This window comes from Simochromis diagramma, unplaced genomic scaffold (genome assembly GCF_900408965.1).
Source record: "Simochromis diagramma unplaced genomic scaffold, fSimDia1.1 OVJJ01000602.1, whole genome shotgun sequence".
Taxonomy (NCBI): domain Eukaryota; kingdom Metazoa; phylum Chordata; class Actinopteri; order Cichliformes; family Cichlidae; genus Simochromis; species Simochromis diagramma.
The window spans coordinates 4,737,046-4,760,249 of record NW_024387040.1 but is presented as its reverse complement, the minus strand read 5'-3'; the positions used below and the strand labels follow the sequence as shown (position 1 = coordinate 4,760,249).

The window sequence follows — 23,204 nt, the reverse complement described above, 5'->3', positions numbered from 1 at the left end:
CAAAACTGCTCTTTCCATCTCCTGATTAGTGTGGTCATTAGATCTATACCGCCTATTGGACAACAGCAGGCTTCTAACTATCTGTCAAAGCAGTGCCATATACATTAAAAACGCTTCTTAAATCATTTTATTTTACGATGTTTCTTTTTCACAGTCATGCAAGCAGAAACCTTTTTGTACTAACGGGAACATACTTCAGAATTAGAAATCTGTTGAAAAGGATCGTTTAATTTTTTTTGGCTGCCCACAATTTGACTTGATTAGAATTTACATAAATGTTCTTATTGCAGCTTTAGTCATGCATACAAATGTCCATCTGGTGATAATCACAATATTTACATATCCAACAAGTTCAACATGTTTCTTAAATCATGAAAGACCAAACATTAGGTTAATCTATTTTAGAAGTGCATACTTTAAATACAACCTCAGCACTGACAGTCAGACATGTAATACATTTAAATATTTGGCGAAAATACAAACTAGTCAGTAGACTGAGTGCAAAAACCTTACTCAATGATTTCATATTCCTAAACTTCATGAAATCTAATCTAATAAGTTCCATTTTCGTAAACCAGTACACCAAAAGTTCTCAGTTTTAAGACACGGGTTAAATCATGGTTAAGTAAAATCATTATAGCAAGTGGTGCCAAAGCTCATGCTTATGAGAAAAAACAGGCACCTCCACTCTCCCACTGGGATTCTCTCCTCTGCAATACATGACATCAAAAATATACATGTAGCCATTACAATACCATAGAAAAAGACATCACACAACCCCAGGCCAAAGGAATAGGAAAAAAAAAAAAAAAGGGAAAAGAAAGAAAGGCAGACTCGGCGAGTGTCTGCTTCGATGGAGAGCAGGCGCGTCGGGTGAATGGACCCCAGTGTGCACGGCTTCTGTTTCTGCCCTGCATCACTGCCACACCACAACCTGACAAGCTGGCCGCTCTGCCACAGCGTACCACCGAGGGCCAAACTGTGCTGGGAGCAACTCCGCAGAGACATCCCACGCATGGCAGTCGATTCCCGCTGAGCCTAAGCAGAAGCTGTAGTTTGTTGTTCCATTATGTAATGCTATGACAGGCTACACCACTTGAATGACTGACTGGTGCTAGGTTAGACTGAGCTTTAAATGTGACCACACCGATGTGTTATTTAAATGTTGTGCTGAATCAGGGCTATGTGTGAAAAGATGCCGCCGTGCCTTGGGCATTGAGAATATAATATTATGCACTAAAGAGTAAACATTTGGACAGCAGTGTACATCTAATCCACCTTCCACTGAAACCGATCACTGTCCCAGCTACACTTTGCCTTATATAAAACAAACAAAGAAACAAAGAAACAAAAAAGCACAAAATGCTGCTTTTTTTAAGTTTTATTTTTTGCACGTGTCTTCTAATTCTTACCTACATGAAGGAAAAATGAATAGAAAAGCACTCCCAAGAGAAATAACAGATGATGCTACTCTTAGCAGTTAAACATACACCATGAATCAGTAAGCACCGGGCATGCACAAGAACACATTTCCAGGTGTAATTAAAATGGCCTTGTGGCTGAGGTTTAATTGCCAGACGTGTTGATTTGATTGAAGAGTTTGTCCTTAATGACTTGAGACATCAGACCATGAATCGCTTCTATGGTTGTCTTGCAGCTAAAATAAACCACAGAGAGAAATGAAGATCAGCATTTAATCCAGGGGGAAAAAAAGAAAAGGAAAACAGATGCAGCATAAAGGGATATGACATTTAAAGTGGTGTCAGCAGACTTTTTAAAGGTAACGTTGCTGTTTGCAGACATTCGTAGTGGCTGTATGTATCAGATATCACTGAAACTAAAGCTACTTTCGGCTGCACTCGTATTCACGAGGGGTCGCCACAGCAGGTAGCTCGCCGTGTGTGATTTGGCCTTCCTGTGTCTTATCCTGAAACCGGGGATGTTTAGCTTGACAGCTGAAGGTTTAAACCACTACATTATAGAGCCACTAAAAGATGAAACTGAAACTGAAACCACTATCAACATTATTTGCCCTGATGAAACCCGTTTTTTAAATTCATGTGGATATAGTACATGTGTAGCATTTACTTCATTGTTTAGTTTAAATATTTAATAATAAAAAAGTGGAAAAAAAAGGTTTTTCAGCAGAAGTTTGTTTTAAAAAAATACTTATTCTAACATATTCTGTGTATTCAAATTACGTATTTAAACAGTTATAACCTATTATTGTAATGTGCATAACAAATTCATAATATAGTAACGTGTTACTTAGACTCTATATGTCATTCCTAATATGCCTCTATGTTGTCAATACAAACAATTGCTGAAAGAAACTGTTTTAAATCTCTCTATATAGCATCATTATCACCTTCAGATCAATCTATTGACCCTGAAGGAGAGGTCAGAGGTCAAATATGACATGATATTTTAAATCCTTATATGGTGCTTTTTATACCACACTTGTAAGAATCATAGCTTCTAAGTTATAAGGCTTTTTGTCAATTTTCAGGCAATAAATCTTTAAGTTGACCTTGAAGGCCTGAGTGGATGTAAGGCAAATCTTAATGGATTGTTAACATGATGCCACCTTACACCCCAACAAAGTTTATCTAAATGAATTCAAACATTTTGAAGCTGTTTGCACACAGAAAGAATGACACACACGAAAATGCTCCCAAAAACATGACCACCTTGGCGGAGTTCATAAAGACATTACTGAGCTGGATTCTATTAGAAACTAAATCAAGAAATTTGAAATAGCCAAATGGGGTCAGTTTGCATAATAACTGATTAAAAAGTATCTTAAAGCACAGAATGATTACTGCTAAGCAACACTGGTCTGATTAAGAAACAAATTTTAGATTAATTTAGCAACAAACACAAAAATAAACTACTGTCCTTAACACCTAATCAATGCCAGATTTAAAAAAGACTGACATTTAATTTGAGGATGTGATAAAAATACTGCTCGAAATAAAAGAAAACAAGCCAGTTATAAGGTCAGTGGAAAAAATAATATATATCACACAAGTAGAAAATATGATTACATAATTGAAAGCAACACCACTGACCACTTTATTCATCTAGTGGGATATTATTTATACATTTACAGTCATATTATATCATACTTAAGTTACAGTGCCCAAAATAAATTAAGCTGACATTTAATTTTACTAAAGCATTCTATCGAAAATAAAACCCACCTGTCTCGTGTTGCTTTGGCCAGTTTGTCCTCAGACTTTCTGTCGTGTGTGTCTAATCCGAGCATGAAGCAGCCTCTGCCCAGCTGGGCCTCCGACTGCTCCAGCTTCTCTGACAGGTCGAACACCTGGCCCGTGGTGTAGTCCGAGTTCTGACCATGCAACACACAAACACACAGAAACTGACTCATGCACAATTTGCCACTAAAAGCTTGATAACAGATTTTCCTTTTTTTTTTTTTTTTTTTTGCAGAATGGCAACAAATATGTCTAAAAAGCCAGAGGGAACACTTTATGGGTTGTGGTGAATGAAAAGAAGTCAGTGAAAGGTTTGCTTAAGGTGAGGCCGTGTTTATGGTAGAAAAGGTAATTAAAACACAATGACAAGGGAGGCCCCTGGCTGGGGTGACAGTGTAGCAACTGACAAAGCCCGTCACCCATAAAGCAGCCCGTTCTTGACATCTAGTCAATTCATCTTCATCCAAAACGCCAAAAAACCCACTGTTTGGACAAGCCTGATGCCTATTTAGACTGTTTAGTCAAGCTCAGGACAGAGTTCCTGCATCCACAATGCAAATTTACATGAGGGGCGAACGAACAGCAAGGGGGAAAAGGAGCATCGTGGAGTCGGCTTATCTCCATTGTGAAAAAAAGTTCATGTACAGCTTATTACTAAAATCAACAAACACGGACGCTTAGCTAATAAGCAGCAATAAATCATGACATCACAAGCTGGTGACCACATGTCTAAATGAGTTATAGAGTAATAATTAACCATAAATCAAAATGTCAAACAAATAGCAAACATTTTGATTTTTGAAATGCCCTACATACCGTGAGGAGACTTGAAGAACTTAAGGTATTAACCCAATATTTATTCCAAAGGAGTTCCAGGAGCTTTCTATCGAGGGAGGACTTAAAGTAAGTAACCTCCAAGGCGTAATACCTAAAAAGGAGAGAGACAGAGAAAAAAGAAGCGCATATGCAAGTACTGAAAATAAAGTAAACAGTGAAAAATGTGTGATACGGTACATGCTACACAAGTATTTGATCCGGTACAATACTGTAGCAAATATAAATACTCACTGTTTACAGTGTACACCAAAGTCTTCAATCTTGTTCAGGGGGATAGTCTGATATTCTGAGGGTCCCTCATCAGGGGGTTTGTAACCCTAAAAATCCAAAAAGGAAATACTAAGTACTTACTACAGTAATAAGGAATTAAGAATACAGAGTGACTGAAAAAAAAAATTATAAATATATTCTTAACAAATACACAACAATAAAATCAGTATATAAAAACATCTCAAATAATCAAATACAGCTATGCACAAGAAGAATGAAAAAACAGATATTTTGTGATTTTACTAAAGACCAAAGAGGACTGCTGCTAAAGTCTTTGCTTTACCTTCGGGTAGGTTCTGAAGGCACCGAGGTTGACTTTCCCTGCAGAAATAGTCCGAGTGGGATCAATCTATAGGAAGCAAGATACAGTAGAACAGGAAAACAGAGTCAGGGGTCACACAAACCTCTAGGGACTACTCAAATGTGGCCACCAGGAGCCTTTTTACTGGGGCTGTCAGTGTGCTGAAAATACACACTTAATTACATGACGCCCCTGGCATTTAAGCGCCGCTAAACCAAATGAAGTGTAAATAGCAAATGTGGTTGTAATAGCAAAATATTCATCAGTACTACATGCAAATCTACAACTCATCCATCAGTAATCTTCCCCCCTTCTCAGTTACACCCACATTAATGGGATGTGGGATATGGGATAAGCTCCATTTGAAAAGTGGGAAAATAGAAGTCACAGTTAAAAAAAAAACAAAAAGCCATTAGCTTCAAAATAAAACTGGTTACTATTTCCCATCTTACCACAACAGCCACAAAAGGCTCCTGAAACTGTTGGTTGAGCATCTGGGTGCTGACATCTATGCCGGAGAGCCAGCATCCATAGCCTGGATGACTGTGGTACCAGCCTATCGCATTCTCCAGCCGGCCAACCTGAGGAATTGTAGATAATATAAAATCATATCTTCTTTAGGGCAGTGTAAGATGTCAGTAACATGATTGTATTTGACACAGTTTGCAGTTTTTATCCTTATCTAAAGTAGCATTTTCCCATCTTTCCTTTTTCTTTTAAGAAAAAATATCTCCACATTCGTGTAGTCACTTGAATTCATTAGAGTATTGGATAGTGTATGTTAAACAGGGACTGGAGAAACCTCATAACATAGTACAATTTACACAAAATTTTACAATTATTCCTAGATAATATAAAAGAGTGCAAATCATATTAACCTTATAATATATTTATACTGTATTCCTGCTTCTTGGGTTGCAACATTAACTACAATAAAGTGCTTGAAAATAGGTTAGAAATAAGTAATCGTATACTCAGCATGGGAAAAGGCAGACAAATGTGGTTATATATGGCTATCAGAATATTAATACTATCAAAAGACAGTAATGCTTCAAATAATCCCTTTATAGTTTGTAAAAATCTTATTGATATTAAGTTAAAGATTTTTCTAAAGCAGCTGAAACACTCTTCTTTAAGTAAAAAGAAAATGGTTGTAAACCAGTGACATTCACAGAAAGTATTAAGTTAATGTCTCAGATGAAATCAAGTCTGATTTTATTTAGGCTATAGTTCGGTTCCTTCTTTCTAAGTCATAATTCAAACACGATGCTCTTTATGTGCGTGGAAGTCAATGTCCCACCTGTTTGGCATTTTCAATATAGGCAGCCATGTATTCATAGGCTGCCGCCTGGGCGTTAACTCTGGTCTCTGTGCCCTCCACGGGCAAAGCAAAGCTGTCCATGATGATCATGGTTTCACCGTCCACCTTTCCCAGCATTAGGCCCATCACCTCCAGGTTTCCTCCAGACCTGGCATGCATTACCATCTTCAACAGGGCCAAAGCTGAGATTTTGCAGTACTTGAAGTAGTGGTGACTAAAAGGTGAACAATGACAAATGTATTTGTATTGATGTTAGATAATATTAAGCAGTGCGTATATTGTAGATACACATCCATTTTGCTGTACTGCTACTAACATAAAGACCGGTTTGCTAGTTTGTAGCTAAGCTACCACTAATGTTCCAACAATAAACTACCAACGAACACCATTTAATACGAATACGGCAGCTCAGCAATCACCTAAATACTTAGACAGAAACCTAAATACCACAATGTTGTTTTGCACCCACTCTTTCGTCCATGGCTTCGCAGCGAGGATTTCTTGTTGTTGCTTTTTGTCATATTTGTAAATTTCATCAATGCTCTGAACTTCCTGCATGCTGTTAGACAGCTCCCATGTTTTCTGAGCCGTATTGCTCCCCGCCATGTTAATAATGTATCCAAGCAAAACCCGAGCCGTAAAAACACCCGATTTTTTTCTTTAAATACGGGAAGAAGTGCTGTATTTCTCCCCCAAAGATTTTGATATCGTTTTAGGAGCTGATAGCCACTCGCTCAAGGAGCCATGACAGTGAGCGATACCAACGCAACAAAGTGAAATCGACGGGGACGTTCGTCTTCATATTACACATATTTACCACTGATGTGTTTATTTGTTATATGCCATCTCTTAACACTACAACGCAATGATATATGGTGATATTGCATTCATTAATCATATTTGTATCTTATTTATTACTCTTATTAGAATATATTTACCCCTGTGACGGAAGCCATGGTTTAGTCCTGCGACGACGTCAAACTAACCGCTGGGGACGCACTGACATCTAGCGGCGCTTTTTAGAAAGGTACCTACATCTATTTGTCAGGGCTTTTTTCTTAGAGCCTCGGCACTGTACTGGGAGCTGAAGTATTTAATGAGTCAATAAAACTGAAGCTAGTATTCAATAATTAGGCAATACTATTCTGGAGGAAGGCCGTAGCTAGTAAGTTAAAGGGCTATTAATTTATCATTTTTAAATGGTAAATGGCCTGTATTTATATAGCGCTTTTACTAGTCCCTAAGGACCCCAAAGCGCTTTACATATCCAGTCATCCACCCATTCACACACTGGTGATGGCAAGCTACATTGTAGCCACAGCCACCCTGGGGCGCACTGACAGAGGCGAGGCTGCCGGACACTGGCGCCACCGGGCCCTCTGACCACCACCAGTAGGCAACGGGTGAAGTGTCTTGCCCAAGGACACAACGACCGAGACTGGCCGAGCCGGGGCTCAAACCGGCAACCTTCCTATTACAAGGCGAACTCCCAACTCTTGAGCCACGATCGCCCCATCATTTTTAGACAACAGCAGTATGTTAAGTTTATTAACATGTTGTTAATAAACTTTGCCTGGTTTTATGTTGTTTAAAGACGATTAAAAAGAAACAGAAAATTCAGATCCTAGTGTTAAATATTGCAGAGTTATTAAAGACTTAACATTTGGACTATATTAGACATATTTTTCTAGAATGTTTGTGTTAGATGTGTTTGCTAGCCTCTCCCAGGAGAAGGTTTGTGTCATGGTTGCCCATGGCAACGGAATGACGCTTTGGGCTCGCTGTGAAAGATCGGTCGGATAGGTTTGAGCTGTGTGGAAATTTAAGAATTATTGATATATATCGTGTTATTTGGTCTTGTTATTTGTCTAGCCAGAGTTACATCCGAGCTTTAAAATAGACGCGCATGTTCATATACCCCATTATGGGGTATATGAACATTAAGTCCAATGTTTGCCTTATTGGGTGTATTGTGTATCACGATTGGACGTTTTCTTTGAGAAGCATGAAGAAAAAAACTCCCCGCCATATGTGATCAAGGACTTGCGAAGCAACGTTTATAGGTGTAAACTAATCAACCGGTGAGTAAAAACAAACAAGCTAGCAAACAAACAAACAAACAAAGGAATTCTTTTAATCACATGTTGCTTTTTAATAAACAAATCGGTGTTTCAGCGAGTTTTTCTCCACAGTCAGGGTCAGATGGTGCAAATTACACAATGCTGTAAATATGACTTCAGCAGCAGCTCTAGGAGTAAACCCCAATCCCGACAGAGGTACTGTACAAGGCTGTAGTAGTGAATTGGCTGCATTATTTAAGCCTGTAGTGTTTAGTGAATAGTTTCCTGTTTTTATTGTACAGTCTACTCTATATATGCCGTATTTCCCAGGTATTGGCTTAAGCCATCTGCTGGGTACCGAGTATGAAAGGAAGAAGCAGAAACTTCAGCGGGAGCTCCAGCTGGACTACAGAAACTATATATCCAGGGTGTGACGACGCAAAATAAATTAATAAATTAATAAATTACTTAATAAATAAATAAATAAATAAATAAATAAAATAAAAATCTGAACATGTATAGATAAAATAATATATAGTTCATTTAGCCAAAACAATAGGAATTTACTGTTACATCAGGCATATAATTATATATAACCTATAAGAAAAGGTCTTAAATAAATCAGAATAGCTTATTAAAATAAAATTTAAAAAACATGCCAAGACAAACTGGCTTAGTGAGGTAAAAGATGCACAATTTAAAAAAACAAACAAACAAACAAGCAATCTCAATATAAAAAAAGAGAAATAAACAACAGAGCACCACACAAAGGCATTAGAGTATAAACCTTTTACTGAGTTATTTTCATTCACTGTTGTAATAAATTGTTAAATAGTAGACTAAACATTATATGAAAAATAATTAATCTAAAGTCAGAACATCAAGTTAAATAAAACTGGAAATCTTTGCTTTATGTAAGTGCCACCGAAGTGAAAATTTGTAGCTCACTGTAGAAGGAAAAGCACAATGAATCACAGTCACAATGAAATTTCAACAGCTGATTACTTATATTAAGATAATAATTTTATGTATTGCAAGTTTTTTGAAGCTTATGCTGAATTATTTAAAAAAAGAAATTGGTGTCCGATTAACATAGATTAAATATGTGCTAATTTGCATACATATCCAATTGACAGAATGGAATAAAACACCTAAATGTGCATTTTAGACATTTCCTTTTTATTAGTGTTACATTTAAGACTTAATAAATCTTAAATCCTAATCTTAAAATTGTCTGGAACATGGGAACTTTTTATCTGGAATGACATATCAGAAATCGTTACGAAAATACATTCACCAGCCACTTTATTAGGTATACCTTCCTAATGCCACATTAGAACCATTTTGGCAATCTAAATGGCATAGATTGAACAAGATTTTGCCTTATGACATGGTGGAGTGTTTTCCTGCTGAAATCAGCTATCGGACGATGGATACTCATGGTCATACAACGATGGCCATGGTCAGCAACAATACTCACGTAGGCTGTATATACGTAGTATCATCAGTTGGTACTAAAGGGCCCAAAGTCTGCCAAGAAAACATCCCAAACACCATTACACCACCACTATCTGCTTTAGCTTATCTACTTCAAGGTTCACAGATGCTCTTCTGCATACCTTGGTTGTAACAAAGGGTTATTTGAGTTACTGTTTGCTTCCTATCAGTTTGAAGCAATCATTGCTATTCTTCCCTTATCTCACCTCTGGCATCAACAAGACATGTTCACCCAGAGAACTACTGCTCCCTGGATTCAGACTGACCCAGTAGATCAGCAGTTTCTGAAATACTCAGACCAGTCCATCTGTCACCGGCAACTATGCCACATTCAAGTAGCTTAGATCACCTTTCTACCCCATTCTGATGCTTGATTTGAGCTTCAGCTGATCGTCTTCACCCTGTCTACATGCCCAAATGCACTGAACTGCCGCCATGTGATTGGCTGATTTTGTATTTGCATTAATGAGCAGCTGAAAAGGTTTACCTAGCAAAGTGGCTGGTGAGTTTATGTCTGTGTTTAACTAAGTTGCCTCTGTGTTGCATTTGCGTACACACAGCAAATCTCTTATTCTTCCTGCAGAAAACGGATCTGAAAAGTAAAGAGCCTCAACAACAACTTGATGGAGTGTCACTACCGATTGATGAGAGGATATCTGTAAAGGTGTGCCTGCATTCATTCAGTCATCAAAGTAGAGCTTTAGCTCTTCAGCTAGAACTGATATAAACTGCTGACTGCACAGTGCTGCGCGCTTCATGGCAACTGATTTTCTTTATATAAGACCGTGAACTTACAAACAAAAGTTAAGAGGGATTTCAGGCGTCTATATGTGCACGACAAGCTGAATGTTGATAAGTATTGATGCAAGCGTTTTTGAAATATTGAGGCAAAAAATATAGCCTTAACCTCATCGTCACCTTAATGTGTGCAAGCAGAAATATGTATCTTCTTTTGATAGAAGATGGTATTCTTTAAGTTTTGTATTTCCTTAAATTCTAAGTGTCACATGAGCTTAACTGAGCGGTGTGGCTGCTTGACTCTGACTTTTTGTTTTTTCTCTTGCAGGAAAAACTGAGAGAGGAGAGAAATAAAGAATACAACCTCTTCCTCCAAGAACAAGCTCAAATCAGAACGGTAAAGAGGAGAACGTCTTCTGTCAGTCCCAAGGTAAGAAGACTGATGACTCAATAGGCAGATCGTGCACAATAACGCTAGTGTGTTTGGTGCAATAATCCATGCAATTTTTATAGCACACTTTAAAGGATTCTCTATCAGTAGAAATGCTTCTCCATTTATCAGGTAGATACAGCTCACTGAGTACTTGAAAGACAAATAACGAAAAACACTCTGTTACAAAGTAAATCTTTTTTCACATTGAATTTCTTCCTCACATTTTCATTTTCAGCCTGGACAGATTCACGCTTCAGATGGCTTGAAAATTTCTCCCCCAGCCTCTCCCCTGTCATCCCCTCACAAACATACCCACACAAACATAGTCCCCAGTCACAATGAGAGGAAAGATGCTTCCACTCTGACCGAGGTGTTCGACGATGGAGAAATCAGGAGTCCAGTTCAGAGGCGGCGAAGACGCTGGCAAATCTTCAGAGCAGAGCCCTACAGCTCTGAAGACGAGCTAAACACAGACAGAGGGGATGAGTTTGATTTGAGATACAGGAGGAGGAACGACAGGCACACTCAAGAGCCTGGGTACAATGAGGAGATGACAGCGCAAGAGTGCAGAGTGAAGAAGTATCCTTTTTTTTCTGGAAAATGATTTGAATTACTGGTAGTTTCATCCATTACCATATAAATGAGATCAGATTGCTCCTCTGCCAAATTTCACTGTCCTGTCTGTTTCTATGGCAGGGCTTCTCAGGACATAAAGGAGACAGCGGCTCCTACAGTTTCCCATCAGAAGACCAATGACACAATTTGGAAGTCTGAGTAAGCAAGTTTATGTTTTTTGAGCCCTGCTTCTAGAAAGTTGTTAATGATCTCAGCTCCTAACTGTACACTAGCAATAATGTTAGCTTATAAATGCTTTGCCCTGGGCAAAAAGGTTTTGCAGCAATGTGATTTATGATGATGAAACGGTGGTCACATGCAGACAAGGGCGGCCAACAACATCCCCCTGGAAAGTCTCATAAATTTTCAGAATCAATAGACCTCAAATCTCTGCAGCCACGGTGTGACATAAAATCGTAGCTGGGTGTGGCTTAAAGAGGAAGTTATTGCAGTGATGTTACCCTTGCATGCTGTCAGTAATTGGGTGACTCTTATGGAGAGCCCCATTCTGTTTGTGTATCTGTATTCAATAGTGTTCATGTGCCAGCCAGCATGAAGATGGCTGCAAGATCTGCTGTCAGGAAGGATAAGGCTGATTTTGCTACTGGACTGTTGATAGGTAAAAAACATTCTTACTACACAGATAATAAATGCAATTTATCAATTAAAGTCATATTTCAGAACTTGAGCAGTATTTTAATGACTCTATGTCTTGATGCAGGAATAACAGAAGAGCAGGAGACAACTCAGATGAGGAAAGAACAATACAGGCAGGAGTTACTGAGACAAATTGCTGCAAAGCAGAGGAAGAAGATGGAGTAAGTATTTATTCTCAAAATCATCATTTTCATCAGTGTCCTTTAAGCTAGCTCAACCCTTATGATCTACAAAGCATGAAATCAAACTACTGACCGCTGGTCACCTCTCTTCTTAACTTAGAAAAGACCTGTCGAAGCTAGGTTAAGAAGAGAAGTGATGAGAGTTAGAGGGGGCAAGGATGAGATGGTTTGGACATGTGGAGAGGAGGGATAGCACATATATTGGACGAAGGGTGTTGAAGATGAAGCTGCCAGGCAGGAGGAAACAAGGAAGACCACAGAGAAGATTTCTGGGTGTCATGAAGGAGGACATGCGGAGGGGTGTGACAGAGGAGGATGCTAGGGATAGGGTGAGATGGAGGCTGTTGATCATGTTGTGGAGACCCCTAAAGGGAGCAGCTGAATAAAAAAGAAGACATAGAAAACAACATCAAGCCTGTGACGTTGTTCTCTGTCCTTTTTTTCTCTTTAGGGAGAAAAGACTTGAGCTGAGAGTTGACCCTGAGAAAGAGGTAGGAGAATAGCATTAAAAGATCTGGCTAGCAAAACCTTTAAACAGCAGAAACATAATGTTTGTGTCAGGTCTGGATTTGTTATTATAACTTTCATAGGTTGTGGAGTCTTGGAGAAATTTCTTGAAAGAAGTGCCACCTAATCTTATCCTCGATATATATGTTGTCTTTCTTTGATGATTGTGTTCTGGACCACACATAATCTGTTCCAGCCTGACCGGATACAGCAGCTAGGGTCTGTGAATCGTCACTATAACAGCCTGAGCCAGGATGTTCTTCACAAGCTAGGAAAAGATCTAGAAGGGAAGCACCTAAATCCCAGTCTTGAAAATGGCAAACCCACTGAGAATGCAGATGAGAGAGCCCCCCCAGGAAAGTCCCAGGTGGACTTGATTACAGCTCTCAGACAACTGCCTGGGAAGACTGTGCCTTCAAATGGGATGGAATTACCGCAAGGTGTCCCCTCACTGGACTATTTTAGTGAGGACTACCACAGAGACTTCTCAAACATCCTAGGAGAGGTGACCATCCCAAGGTAGCTCACATTTGCTTCGATTAAATGAATAAAATTAGCAGCCCTGCTATACAATCACTGGAGTGTTGGTAACTCTGTTTCAGGGTTGCGAGTGTTGCTCCTCCTTTACCTCCCATTGTACCTCACAATTACAAGACTCCATATGATGCAGATTATTACTACTATGGAACCAGGAATCCATTAGATCCTCATCTTCCTCACAATCCAAGTAATGTACAGTAACTATCTGTTTCACAAATATGTATTTACTAAATGTTTCTTGTTTTTATCCACATTTTTTTTAGACTTATGTTGTTGATTATTGCTAGCAGTTTTTAAAGCAGACAACGACTGGTTTGATTTCAGTGTGGTGATGTTTAGATTGCTGGAGTTGAAAAACGCGTTGCTATCCAGTTTGTGTAAAGTCAACATTACAAAGAAACTGCAACAACCTATTAACAAAATTAAAATAAACCCTTATATTTATTGTGATAGATGACCTGCTGCACTTAACGCAACTGTCACCTCCATGCAAATCATATGAATGTCGCTTTAAGCTTCAGAAAAGCTTAAAGCAACATTCATGAAAACGGTAATGTTGCTGTTTCTCCTTTTCTACAGCTGAAGGCAACATTAATGATAATACTATATGCGAGTGGTGTGTTTGGTTACAGTTATTTCTTTTCTATTTCAATATTACTGCCAAATTCCTGCTCTTTATTTGAGCTTTGTTTGTGGCAGTCAGTGGCAGCAGATAGTTCATGAAGCTCTTGAATCGTGTACATTCTTTATCTTATATTTTTGTATTTTCTACATCAGATGGTCTGCCCGGGGGGAATCGGCAGTCTGAGAATTCCAAGATTCTGTCTCAGAGAACGCGTCCTCTCAGATCCAGTGGCCAAAAGGAGTCAGTGACCTTCCCAGCACCTTTGAAGTTTTTTTTGTAAAACATGTTAATTTTTTCAGCATGTTGATGTTAATATAGATTTTATTCAGTAAAGCTGCATTAAATGCCCTCATCTCTGCTAACAGCAACCCAGTAGATCTTTTCTCTCTTCCGGAAGAGAGTCTTCACAAACTGAATGCCTATCACTACCTTCTGTACTTATATCTCCTTGCCATTTGCTACTCTGTCTGCTTCCAGAGAAACTCATCAACATGGAGCATCTGCTCTGGTTTTTGAAGAACTTCATGCAGAAAAGTCAAAGCAGAGGAGAGAGAGTGTACTGAGCTACCAAGAGACACTCAGACAGCAGGTACATTGTTATAGCTCCATGAAGAAACCACATGTTCTGTTATAGCGGTGTCATGGTTTCATCCTTTGAAAATTGTGTCTGGGGCCCAGATTAAAGAAAGAGAGGAGCACAGAAGACTAGAGAAAGAAGAAACAGCACGACTCAATGCCAAGATACAGGCTGAGATGAGGGCATACAACCCCTGGGGGAGAAGTGGAGGAGGAGGCGCTCCAATTAGAGACCAAAAAGGCAACCTTGTTAGTAAGTTTTATTGTAATGGTGTTCACCGGAGGCCAGATAATTTAATGTGTTTGATCAACAGATATTAATGTAACATGTTTTAATGAATGTTTTGCTGCCTTTAGGTGACCTAAATCACATGCACAGGATCAATGAGGCATCATATAGGAATCCTGTGCCCACTCCTGGCACTGAAACTAGTTCTCCCATTTCCCATCGACTAACAGGTAATGTTATCTTCCTAATATTTCAGTGGCTGTGCATTTTATATGCTTTGTAGATCTATAGCTTATGGCTTTCTGTCTTTTCTGTTTTAAATTGTTTTCACCTTTACAGGTTTCAAGGATGAGACACTTCAACAGCAGGACAGTTACAGAGCAGCCCTGAAACAGCAGGTAGGTCCCGGGGCCTCAGTCTGTAGATGGATGATAGGAGAGGGTACTGATCAACTGCAGGATGAAATGAAATGCTTTTAGATTTACAGCAACCTGTATTCTCAGCACTTTAAAAAAGTTGTAAATTAACTGTAACTGTGCATTTCAAACAGATAGAGGAAAACAAGAGAAAACAGCAAGAGGAAAGAGAACAGATGAGAATTGAGGAGGCGAAAGAAGAGAAGAGGCTGGCCATGCAGAGGGCACGCTTACAGGAGGAATATGAGGAGGAGCAAAGGAAAGAGAAAAGGAGGACTGAGGTGATGAGCTTGTTTCTTTTATAAAGAGTCCTTCATCATTTCTCCTTCTTTATAGTTTTATCTACTCTCTGCAGCATAAGCTGAAAAACCAAGGCTGGATCCATGAAGCTGAAACACATCGCCAGAAGCAAGAAAAGGTGGTGATGCAGGAAAAAGAGACTAAGAAGGTACCTCAGACCACCAGGGTGGAGAAAGACTCACGGTTGAATTATGAGGTACAGTAAGCACGAAAAGACAGGAGTGCTATAGCTCGCTGTCTTTGTCAAAGAATGGCATTTTACTTGTTGTCCTGCAGAGGCAGCCCTCTCCGCCTATCCCAACCTTGCAGAAAAAGCTGGCAAATCTTGCGCCATATAGGCCCTCCTCTGTTTTGAGCCAGCGGTCATCCAGAACTGTGAGTAACTCATCACAAAGGCTGCAAATATTTTTCACATTTTGCCCTTTATGATAACTCTATAATAAAAAAAAAATGCATTCACAGAATCGCTCAGTGTCAGCACCGCACCACCGACCACCCGATGAAATTCCCAGCCAGCAGGGTAAGATTTGTCTTAACCTCTGTGCGTGCAAATCATAAACATTTATTTTTCTGATCCTTGCTCTGCCTTCACTCCCCTGTCATGCTTCAGATGATCAACAGGAAGTAATCAGAAAGCTGTCAGCCCTCCGTGGTTATCTGAGGAAAGAGCAGCGACAACTGGAGGTTCAGATGGGTCGCACGGATTCACACGAGACCCACTACAATCTGGTAAACAGGTACTGCAGTCAGGCAGCACTGAACAGCAGGGGGATGTGTGCAGGTATAACAGACCCAAAATAACAGGGATTTCTATCTTTTGTGCCAGGCTTACAATCAGTCATTTAGAGACGCTGCTATGTTGAATTTAACCCAATTAACCCCCAGATGTTGTGAAGTGAAGACACAATACTAACTCTGGGCTGTTAAAGTGTGATCTGGATTTGATATTTGTAGTGAAGTATGTATTACTGTGCTTGGAAAAAATGAAGTGACCCATGTCTTTCCTCAGTGAATTGCTGTGGAGCACTACAGTAGCCATGTTGCTATTTAGAATATTCTCAACCCATTATTACCAAGCCCAGCACGATATGTCGAGTAACTGCATCCCTCCCTGCTAAATTACAGGAATGTTTTACAAGCCACTTGTTAATCTGTGCTTGTATTCAAGTTTACAGCAAATCATCTGAGAAATGCCTTTGAACTGGTGCCAGTCTCTGGGCTTTTTTGTCACAGACTGCTCACACAGAAGGACCAGCGCTTTAGGGAACATAAAAGCTTTGGAATGTATTCAGCAAGTACAGGTCAAGCGTAATGCCCTCATTGTTTTATAGCAATGCAGAATTAATTTATGTCACTGCAGGGACAGTGCAGCAGGTGGAGCTAAATGGTATAGTTACTGTGCACAACTAGAAAGCATTTGGCATAGTGAACTGCTGCTACGTTTTCAGACAGACATCTGTTTGTTATTAGAGGTAGTTGTTCTGTTTAATTTGGGATTTTCCTCCTTTGCTCATGTGTAGAAGACGACCGAGGGCGGAGGGCCTTAAATCTGCACATAGAGAAGCTGTCCTGTCTTCAGCTAGGAGTCCTTCTCCAGCTGATGCACATGCTAACAGGCAAAACATCAGGGAGTTCATCCAGCTTAAACACAGAGGTAATAAAAGACACAGCTTTGACACAGCTTTTAATGCTTCTTTGAACCACTGTTGTTCTTACAATGTACCAACCTGAAGTAAGTCTGATTTAATTTTCATTGCACAAATAATAATAGATTCAGGAATGTATTCACGGGAAGAGGCTGGCAAAGAAAAAGTGGGATAGTCGGAGAGCTGAAGAAAAGAGTACTGGAAGGCTAGGCGCACAGCAAAGAGAGAGGTGGCCCTGGCAAAGGAAAAGGCTTGTAGTGAGTTGTATGTGAGGCTGGACACTAAGGAGAACATGACTTGTAATGAATGACTGGGCAGAGAAATTGTGCTGGAAGAGATGTCCACCAGATTAGAGTGATTAAGTATAGAGGTGGAAATGTGCTAATGTGAAGAGAGTGTGTTGAGAAGATGGAAGGAGTACTTCGAGGAGCTCATGAATGAAGTTAATGACAGAAAGTGGATGAAAATGGAGTTAGAGAATCAGGAAGTGCAGAGAATCAGCAAGGAGGAAGTGAGGGCAACTCTGAAGAGGAAGGAGACGGGAGACATCGAGAGGTCTAGGAGCGAGGGCCGTGGACCTTTGAACAAGAGTGTTTAACACAATCTTGGAGAGTGAGGGGATTTCTGAGGAATGGAGATGAAGTGTAACCGTACCACTTTTAAAGAACGGGGTTGATGTGAAGAGAGTAACTACAGAGGAATAAGATGGAGAAGTGTAGAGAAGGACTGATTGAGTTGCACTCTTTGTGGATATCATAGGGTGCCTAGACAGGAACTCTGGTGCTGCATGAGGAAGTCCTGAGGGGCGGAGAAGTATGTGATGGTGGTGCAGGGCATGTAGGACAACAAGACAATAGCGAAGTGTGCGGTGGGAGTGACAGTTGGGGCGTGAGATTACATCAGAGATAGGCTCTGAGCCCCTTCTTGTTTCACTGGTGACAGAGAGGCTGACAGATGAGATCAGGCAAAAGTCTCTGTGGATGATGATGTTTGCAGACGATCACAGAAAAGATTCATGGATGAAGTGAAGGAGGACATGCAGGGGGTTGCTGTGACATAGGAGGATGCTAGAAATGGGGAGATGGAGGCAGATGATCCAATGTGGCGACCTCTAAAGGGAGCTGCCGAAAGAAGAAGAAGAAGAAGAACAAATACGTCTAATAATGCTTTTCTTTTATTCTCAGTACTAAGCTACATAGAGGAAGTCAGTGTTGATTCTGTTTACAATCACTTTGGTCATGCTGTTCTTGTAAGTGTGGAGGACACCAAATGGTTTAGACTTTTAACTGGTGCTCTATCTCCCTTTATCTAAACCAAAACTTTAATCTCATGAGGTCATTTGAGGCCTCGGTCAGTGACGGACAGTTTGCCCATGTGTACAGTGAATCTCATGTAAGCTACCAAAGAAATGACTGGATGTGTTCCCAAACTGCAGTCTGAAACACACTCAGAGCTGCAAGCTGTAAAACCAACAAAAGAGGATAAAGGACTAGATGGGTTTTTTTGGCTTCACTAAACACTTTTTTTGCTTTGTGTTTATTATTTTACTGATGCAAATATTTAATTTATTAGTCAATTGCTTTGCCTAGAGCTGCCCTATAGTAACAATCCCTGATGTGACGTAGCTTGCTTTTATCCTGCAGGTACGACATCTCGTGAGGAGGTTCGAACCCTGTACCCTGACCCTCCCGCAGACGCGCAAAGTCTGGACATCCAGCAGCAGGCCCTTCTACGTGAACAACAGCACAAAATCAGGCTAATGAGGAGACAGGAAGATGGTCAGTGAGCAAATACAAATCAGTTTCACCTCAAATGTTTGTCCTCTAACTCCTCCTTCTGTCTTCCTCTGTAGACTTCTTGGGCCGTCAACTAGGTCATTATTATCCTGTAAGTGATCAGCACATTACACAGTAACTATATTCTGCACTTTCACCCTGGCAGATAATTCAGTCTTGCATGGCTTAATTTTAATTGTAGAGATTTTGTTTTCTGTCTGCATTTGTGTCTCCTCCCAGATCAAGAACCCTGGACGTGCCACTCACAGAAACCCCATATTGCCATCAGAGAGTTCTTTTATTGGTGAGTTTGGCAGAATATGGTCCGTCTGTAAAAACAGTCTTTCTCATTTATTTCCCTTCTTGTGTTCACATGACTGGGGACACAATAGACTTTGAAAAAAAATCCCAAAAGCACCAGATGTTTTACATAAAGGTGACACGGTTTGGGAAGTCCTCTACATACAACCTCATAATACCTTTCTACAACACTCTGTGTGCCAGGCCAATTTAGCTCTTGGTTTCTCTGCCAGGCTAACTGTGGTGCGTGCCAGCCAGCTGTCTGTGTTGCAGCTGGTGCCAGTGCTAGTTGCAAGGTGACTACGCCAGCTGCAGGGTGGTGATAGCAGACTCCCAGAGCACAGGCAATTGGTACATTAGAGAAAAAAAGACTGATGGCTTTTGAATACTTTTCTTCAAGCTCAGGGTTTTCTCACTATTTTCATATTATGCATGGATAAATGGAATAAAGTTTAGGTCCCTACCATCTGTTTGGCTGTAAAGACATTTGCAATTAATGATACATGGCTATTGGGTTTTTGTCAGGTTACAGTGGTGAGGCACGTGAGCAGAGATCCCCTCAACCATCAGCAGAGCACCAGGAGAGGACAGCCCCAAGGACGAGACTTAACTATGATGTATGTCTGATATGCATCTTGTGTTTTACTAAGATCAAAAGGATCACCATCATTAAGATATCAAAGCTCTGTATATATTTACAGGAGGTGGCTGACAAGGGGGGTGATAATCTGCCAGCAGTACCCAGTCACAACAACCAGAACAAACGCCACATTACGAGGCCAGACTCCCACTCTGGTGATCACAGCGTAAAAGGTAAGACGAAAGAATTCACTACAGGAAGCATTTAAATGATCAGGCTTATAACTAGTATAGCAAGTGGGAGCTAATCTTAAACACCGTATAAATTAGTGAAACATAAAAAGCGTGCCACTTAATATACTTGTTGGCTTTTAGCAACATGTGCAAATTTTAAGCGTTTTTTAGTATCATTGAAAAAAAATGTGATGGATACGCCCCTGTACCCTACAGACTGGCTGCCCGGTGATGAAGCGGACATGTCGTCGCTGGGCTCTGCCATGGGGAGGCGTGTCTCTGTGGACACTGTTGCCACGGAACTGTGGCTGCGGCCCGGAACGTCAGACGCTGTAAAGCAGTGAGGCTGTAGCAACAGGATAAACAGCCGGATGGGAGCTCCACACAGACTTAAACACTGCATTGCACAGCTCCCATTGGTGGCTCTCTAAACTGGAAATGCACAGCCACCTTTTCTGCAAATGCAGGTGGGGGTTCTCATGAGAACTGATGTCCTTCCTGTGCAGTGCTTTACTGACTTACACTTTACTTGTGTGCTGTTTCTATTTGCTCTCATTGGAGACCAGAGTCTGTAAAAACATTAATGACTATTAGATCACAGAAGAAACAGTTAATACAAAACTCACTGTGGCCAATTCCTCTTTACCTTCTACATTTAGCACATTAACATAATTGTAGTAAAGGTGGGATTCAGTTAATGAATAAAGTCATGGTGTTTTTGAGCAATAAAAATGTTACTGTAATGTTGTCCTGGCTGATCATTATTAAACAGCTGGCAGCAACTGTAATTCAGTGATTCAGCATTTCAAATCAACCAAGTTCAAAAACTTTATTGACCTAGAACCTGATTAGAATGCCAGATGATGTATTGTACAGAAAGTTGTACATATTCTTTTGCAACATAGAAAACTTTACATTGCTGTATCATATACATTTGTTTTCTACATCCATGAGCAGGAATGCACCCCAGTCATACTTAAAGCACAGCTAACATTTGTCATTTTCTCTATACATATCTTTCCCCCAGACCAAAGAAAAAACCATTAAATATATTATTAACTTCTGATTTTTATACACAAGAGTGAAAACTAAACTCACATGAAAACAGACTAGTGACTCAAAAAAGCAGCTAGAATCATTTTGCTGTCGTCTTCCAGTTATAGAAGCCCTGTTATCGTCTATTTCGGTTAAAAACCTCATAACATATAAAATGGAATAATTTAACCCATCACTTTCCGCGGTCTTAGTTTAATTACAAATCGTACTGTTTAGGACAATCTGCAGGAGGTGGTACAGTCAAATAAATTATCACAAAAGTAAAATCTCCAGTGCATTTGAAAAACAAAAACAAAACAGATCAAGTGCAGCAAATCCAGAGAAGGAAAACAAATTTAAACAAAAATAAAAGAAATTTAGTGTTATAAGATTATATTACACAACGGCAGATCAGATCTGTACAACTAGTATCATCCAAGAGGCTATCCATACTAATGTTAGCCATCTGCAGTGCAGACAGAGAGATCATTACTAACAACGTGTGACAAACGTCACTGTCATAGTTGCAGAATATGTCTTTTTGCATGTTGCTGAAACCATTCATTCTTTGTTTTAAATATACAGTAAGAAGCACACCTTTTTTTTTTTTATATCTTCCTTCTGAGCAGATCAGAGATATGGATAACTGTCAGTTGGTTATCAGTAGTTTTATCCAGTAGAGGCATCGCTACACATGGTACAAGACATGTTTTTATAGTGTTAGCAAGGACGCCGTCTGGGCTGTTTGTGTGTACAGGCGTGTCTGTGTGTGTGGTGACAGGGTTAAGGGAGCGGGTGGATGTTAACAGATAACTGACTGACAATCAGCCAATTTTAAATCAAGTGTTCGGCATAAAAAACACACCGAGGCCCCTGAGGCAGCACAGAGCACCAGCACGGCCACGCGAATCTACGACGGAGGCCTCGGTAGAGCTTCGTGCTCCAGGCTGTTTGCGGTGCAGCGTCACTGGGCCTCCTCCCCAGCCTCCTCCCCAACCTCCATGTCAGTCTCTGGCTCAAGGGCCTGCTGAGGCTCTGGCTCTGGCAGCTGTGCAATGTTAAACACGATGCCGATACGCAGGTAAAACTTTCTTAGGATAGCTCGGAGCTCAGGGATCAGGTCGAACTGCATGATCTCACACAGAAGAGGGTAGTATCTGGATGCATGAGCTTTGAACTACAAGTGGAGGTGAGATGAGAGAGCAGGGAAGAGACAGAGGAAGACAATGAGAAGTTAGATCTTTAAACACATGCTCATATTCTTTTTGATGTACACAAAATCTACAAAGAGAAATCTGTAATGGCCCAGTCACACTAGAGTGAAAACAGGATGACAACCTCACTGTGACCAGAAAAATAAATAAATAATAAAAACAACTGACTGGGACTGAATTAAAATTTTTCGCGTTGGGTGACTAATTGCAGGTTTTTTCAGTGAATAGTTTTGTTCACAGGGTGACTTGACAGGTTGCCTTGTGGGAGGCAGCAGAGAATGTAATCACTCACAAACAAATTTGCAAAGGTTTGTAAATAAATGCCGCCTCATTCATAAATGCACAGACTGCCAACATGCTGCTGATGAATGCAACTTGTCTGCAATCTCTTTGCATTAGGGAACTTGACTTAACTGGCTGCCAATTGGTTGTAATCTGGTCATATATTTATATATGAAAGCAAGGTTGCAAAGTGTTTGTGTTCTTTTGCAGTCAAATTGCATCAAATTTTGTGGAGGACTTTCTGAATTTTTGATTCAGATGTATGAGGTTCTGGTTGGACTCTGAGCATAAGGTGGCATAGATGGCAACAGATCTTTCCCCCAATTTATCACAGTTAATTGCCAAGTTATCACTAACACATTGCATGTAAATACCAATTTGACCCCATTTACTTGCAAACAGATCATAGTCTAATTCTGTCACATTTCCATTTTATTATCATCTTGATGCGCCAAAGTTGCTTTGAATACGGCGACTGACTGCAATGGTTTGCAGACCAGGTCTCCATCTTTGAAGCATCTATTTCAAATGCAATAAGATGAGTTCATTTCACTTGATTGTAATAATTTTGCTGTTATCTTCAACCACCATTTCCCATACCATAATACTCAAGGAAAACACGATGATGAATGTAGTGGGATTAAAGTTTAGCCTGCTCAGTTTTGTGTGTTGTATGCCTAACAGGATATGTGCAAGCATATGTAACAGCACACATGGCCAAAAATATGTTTGTTTTGCCTCTGACACCAATAAAATACAAATTTTTTTTTATAAATGCAGTCTTAAGTATTAAGCTACATCACACGTAGCCTTAAAA

The 23,204-nt window shown here is 40.0% G+C and overlaps 3 protein-coding genes across 4 annotated transcripts in view; 1 reads left to right on the top strand and 2 right to left on the bottom strand.

Moving 5' to 3' along the window:
- Window positions 1-210: 210 nt before the first annotated feature.
- On the bottom strand, window positions 211-6,716 carry cops5 (COP9 signalosome subunit 5). The gene is made up of 8 exons (XM_040044002.1): window positions 6,417-6,716; window positions 5,927-6,161; window positions 5,079-5,207; window positions 4,609-4,674; window positions 4,287-4,372; window positions 4,035-4,146; window positions 3,204-3,352; window positions 211-1,657 (listed from the first exon to the last, which is right to left on the bottom strand). The coding sequence occupies exons 1-8, from the start codon at window positions 6,551-6,553 to the stop codon at window positions 1,567-1,569; spliced, it is 1,005 nt and encodes a 334-aa protein (XP_039899936.1). The 5' UTR covers window positions 6,554-6,716; the 3' UTR covers window positions 211-1,566.
- A 1,035-nt stretch (window positions 6,717-7,751) lies between these two features.
- On the top strand, window positions 7,752-21,591 carry LOC120741116 (centrosome and spindle pole-associated protein 1). Its single transcript, XM_040043785.1, has 28 exons — window positions 7,752-8,223; window positions 8,338-8,435; window positions 10,088-10,168; window positions 10,571-10,672; window positions 10,911-11,254; window positions 11,372-11,449; window positions 11,824-11,909; window positions 12,012-12,108; window positions 12,581-12,620; window positions 12,833-13,155; window positions 13,239-13,363; window positions 13,954-14,041; window positions 14,279-14,390; window positions 14,480-14,630; window positions 14,735-14,836; window positions 14,946-15,004; window positions 15,157-15,303; window positions 15,378-15,518; window positions 15,599-15,697; window positions 15,785-15,842; window positions 15,933-16,059; window positions 16,843-16,976; window positions 18,612-18,746; window positions 18,821-18,855; window positions 18,984-19,047; window positions 19,569-19,660; window positions 19,745-19,856; window positions 20,073-21,591. The coding sequence occupies exons 1-28, from the start codon at window positions 8,178-8,180 to the stop codon at window positions 20,198-20,200; spliced, it is 3,204 nt and encodes a 1,067-aa protein (XP_039899719.1). The 5' UTR covers window positions 7,752-8,177; the 3' UTR covers window positions 20,201-21,591.
- Window positions 21,443-23,204, bottom strand: part of arfgef1 (ADP-ribosylation factor guanine nucleotide-exchange factor 1 (brefeldin A-inhibited)) — a 50,368-nt gene continuing 48,606 nt past the window's right edge. For both annotated transcript variants that reach the window (XM_040043783.1, XM_040043784.1), the window contains one exon: window positions 21,443-22,068. In XM_040043783.1, coding sequence (XP_039899717.1) covers window positions 21,856-22,068 — 213 coding nt within the window. In that variant the 3' untranslated portion in view covers window positions 21,443-21,855. The remainder of the gene's footprint in view (window positions 22,069-23,204) is intronic.

Bases quoted from the DNA above. Each gene is read 5' to 3' on its own strand.
- LOC120741116 (XM_040043785.1), top strand. From the start codon at position 8,178: ATGACTTCAGCAGCAGCTCTAGGAGTAAACCCCAATCCCGACAGAG. The intron at 12,109-12,580 runs GTAAGTATTTAT...TTTTCTCTTTAG, and splicing joins AAGCAGAGGAAGAAGATGGA to GGAGAAAAGACTTGAGCTGA. The intron at 15,304-15,377 runs GTGATGAGCTTG...TACTCTCTGCAG, and splicing joins AAGAGAAAAGGAGGACTGAG to CATAAGCTGAAAAACCAAGG.
- cops5 (XM_040044002.1), bottom strand. From the start codon at position 6,553: ATGGCGGGGAGCAATACGGCTCAGAAAACATGGGAGCTGTCTAACAGC. The intron at 3,353-4,034 runs GTATGTAGGGCA...TTGCATGGTCAG, and splicing joins GTTCTTCAAGTCTCCTCACG to AACTCGGACTACACCACGGG. The intron at 1,658-3,203 runs GTGGGTTTTATT...GGTTTATTTTAG, and splicing joins GCCAAAGCAACACGAGACAG to CTGCAAGACAACCATAGAAG.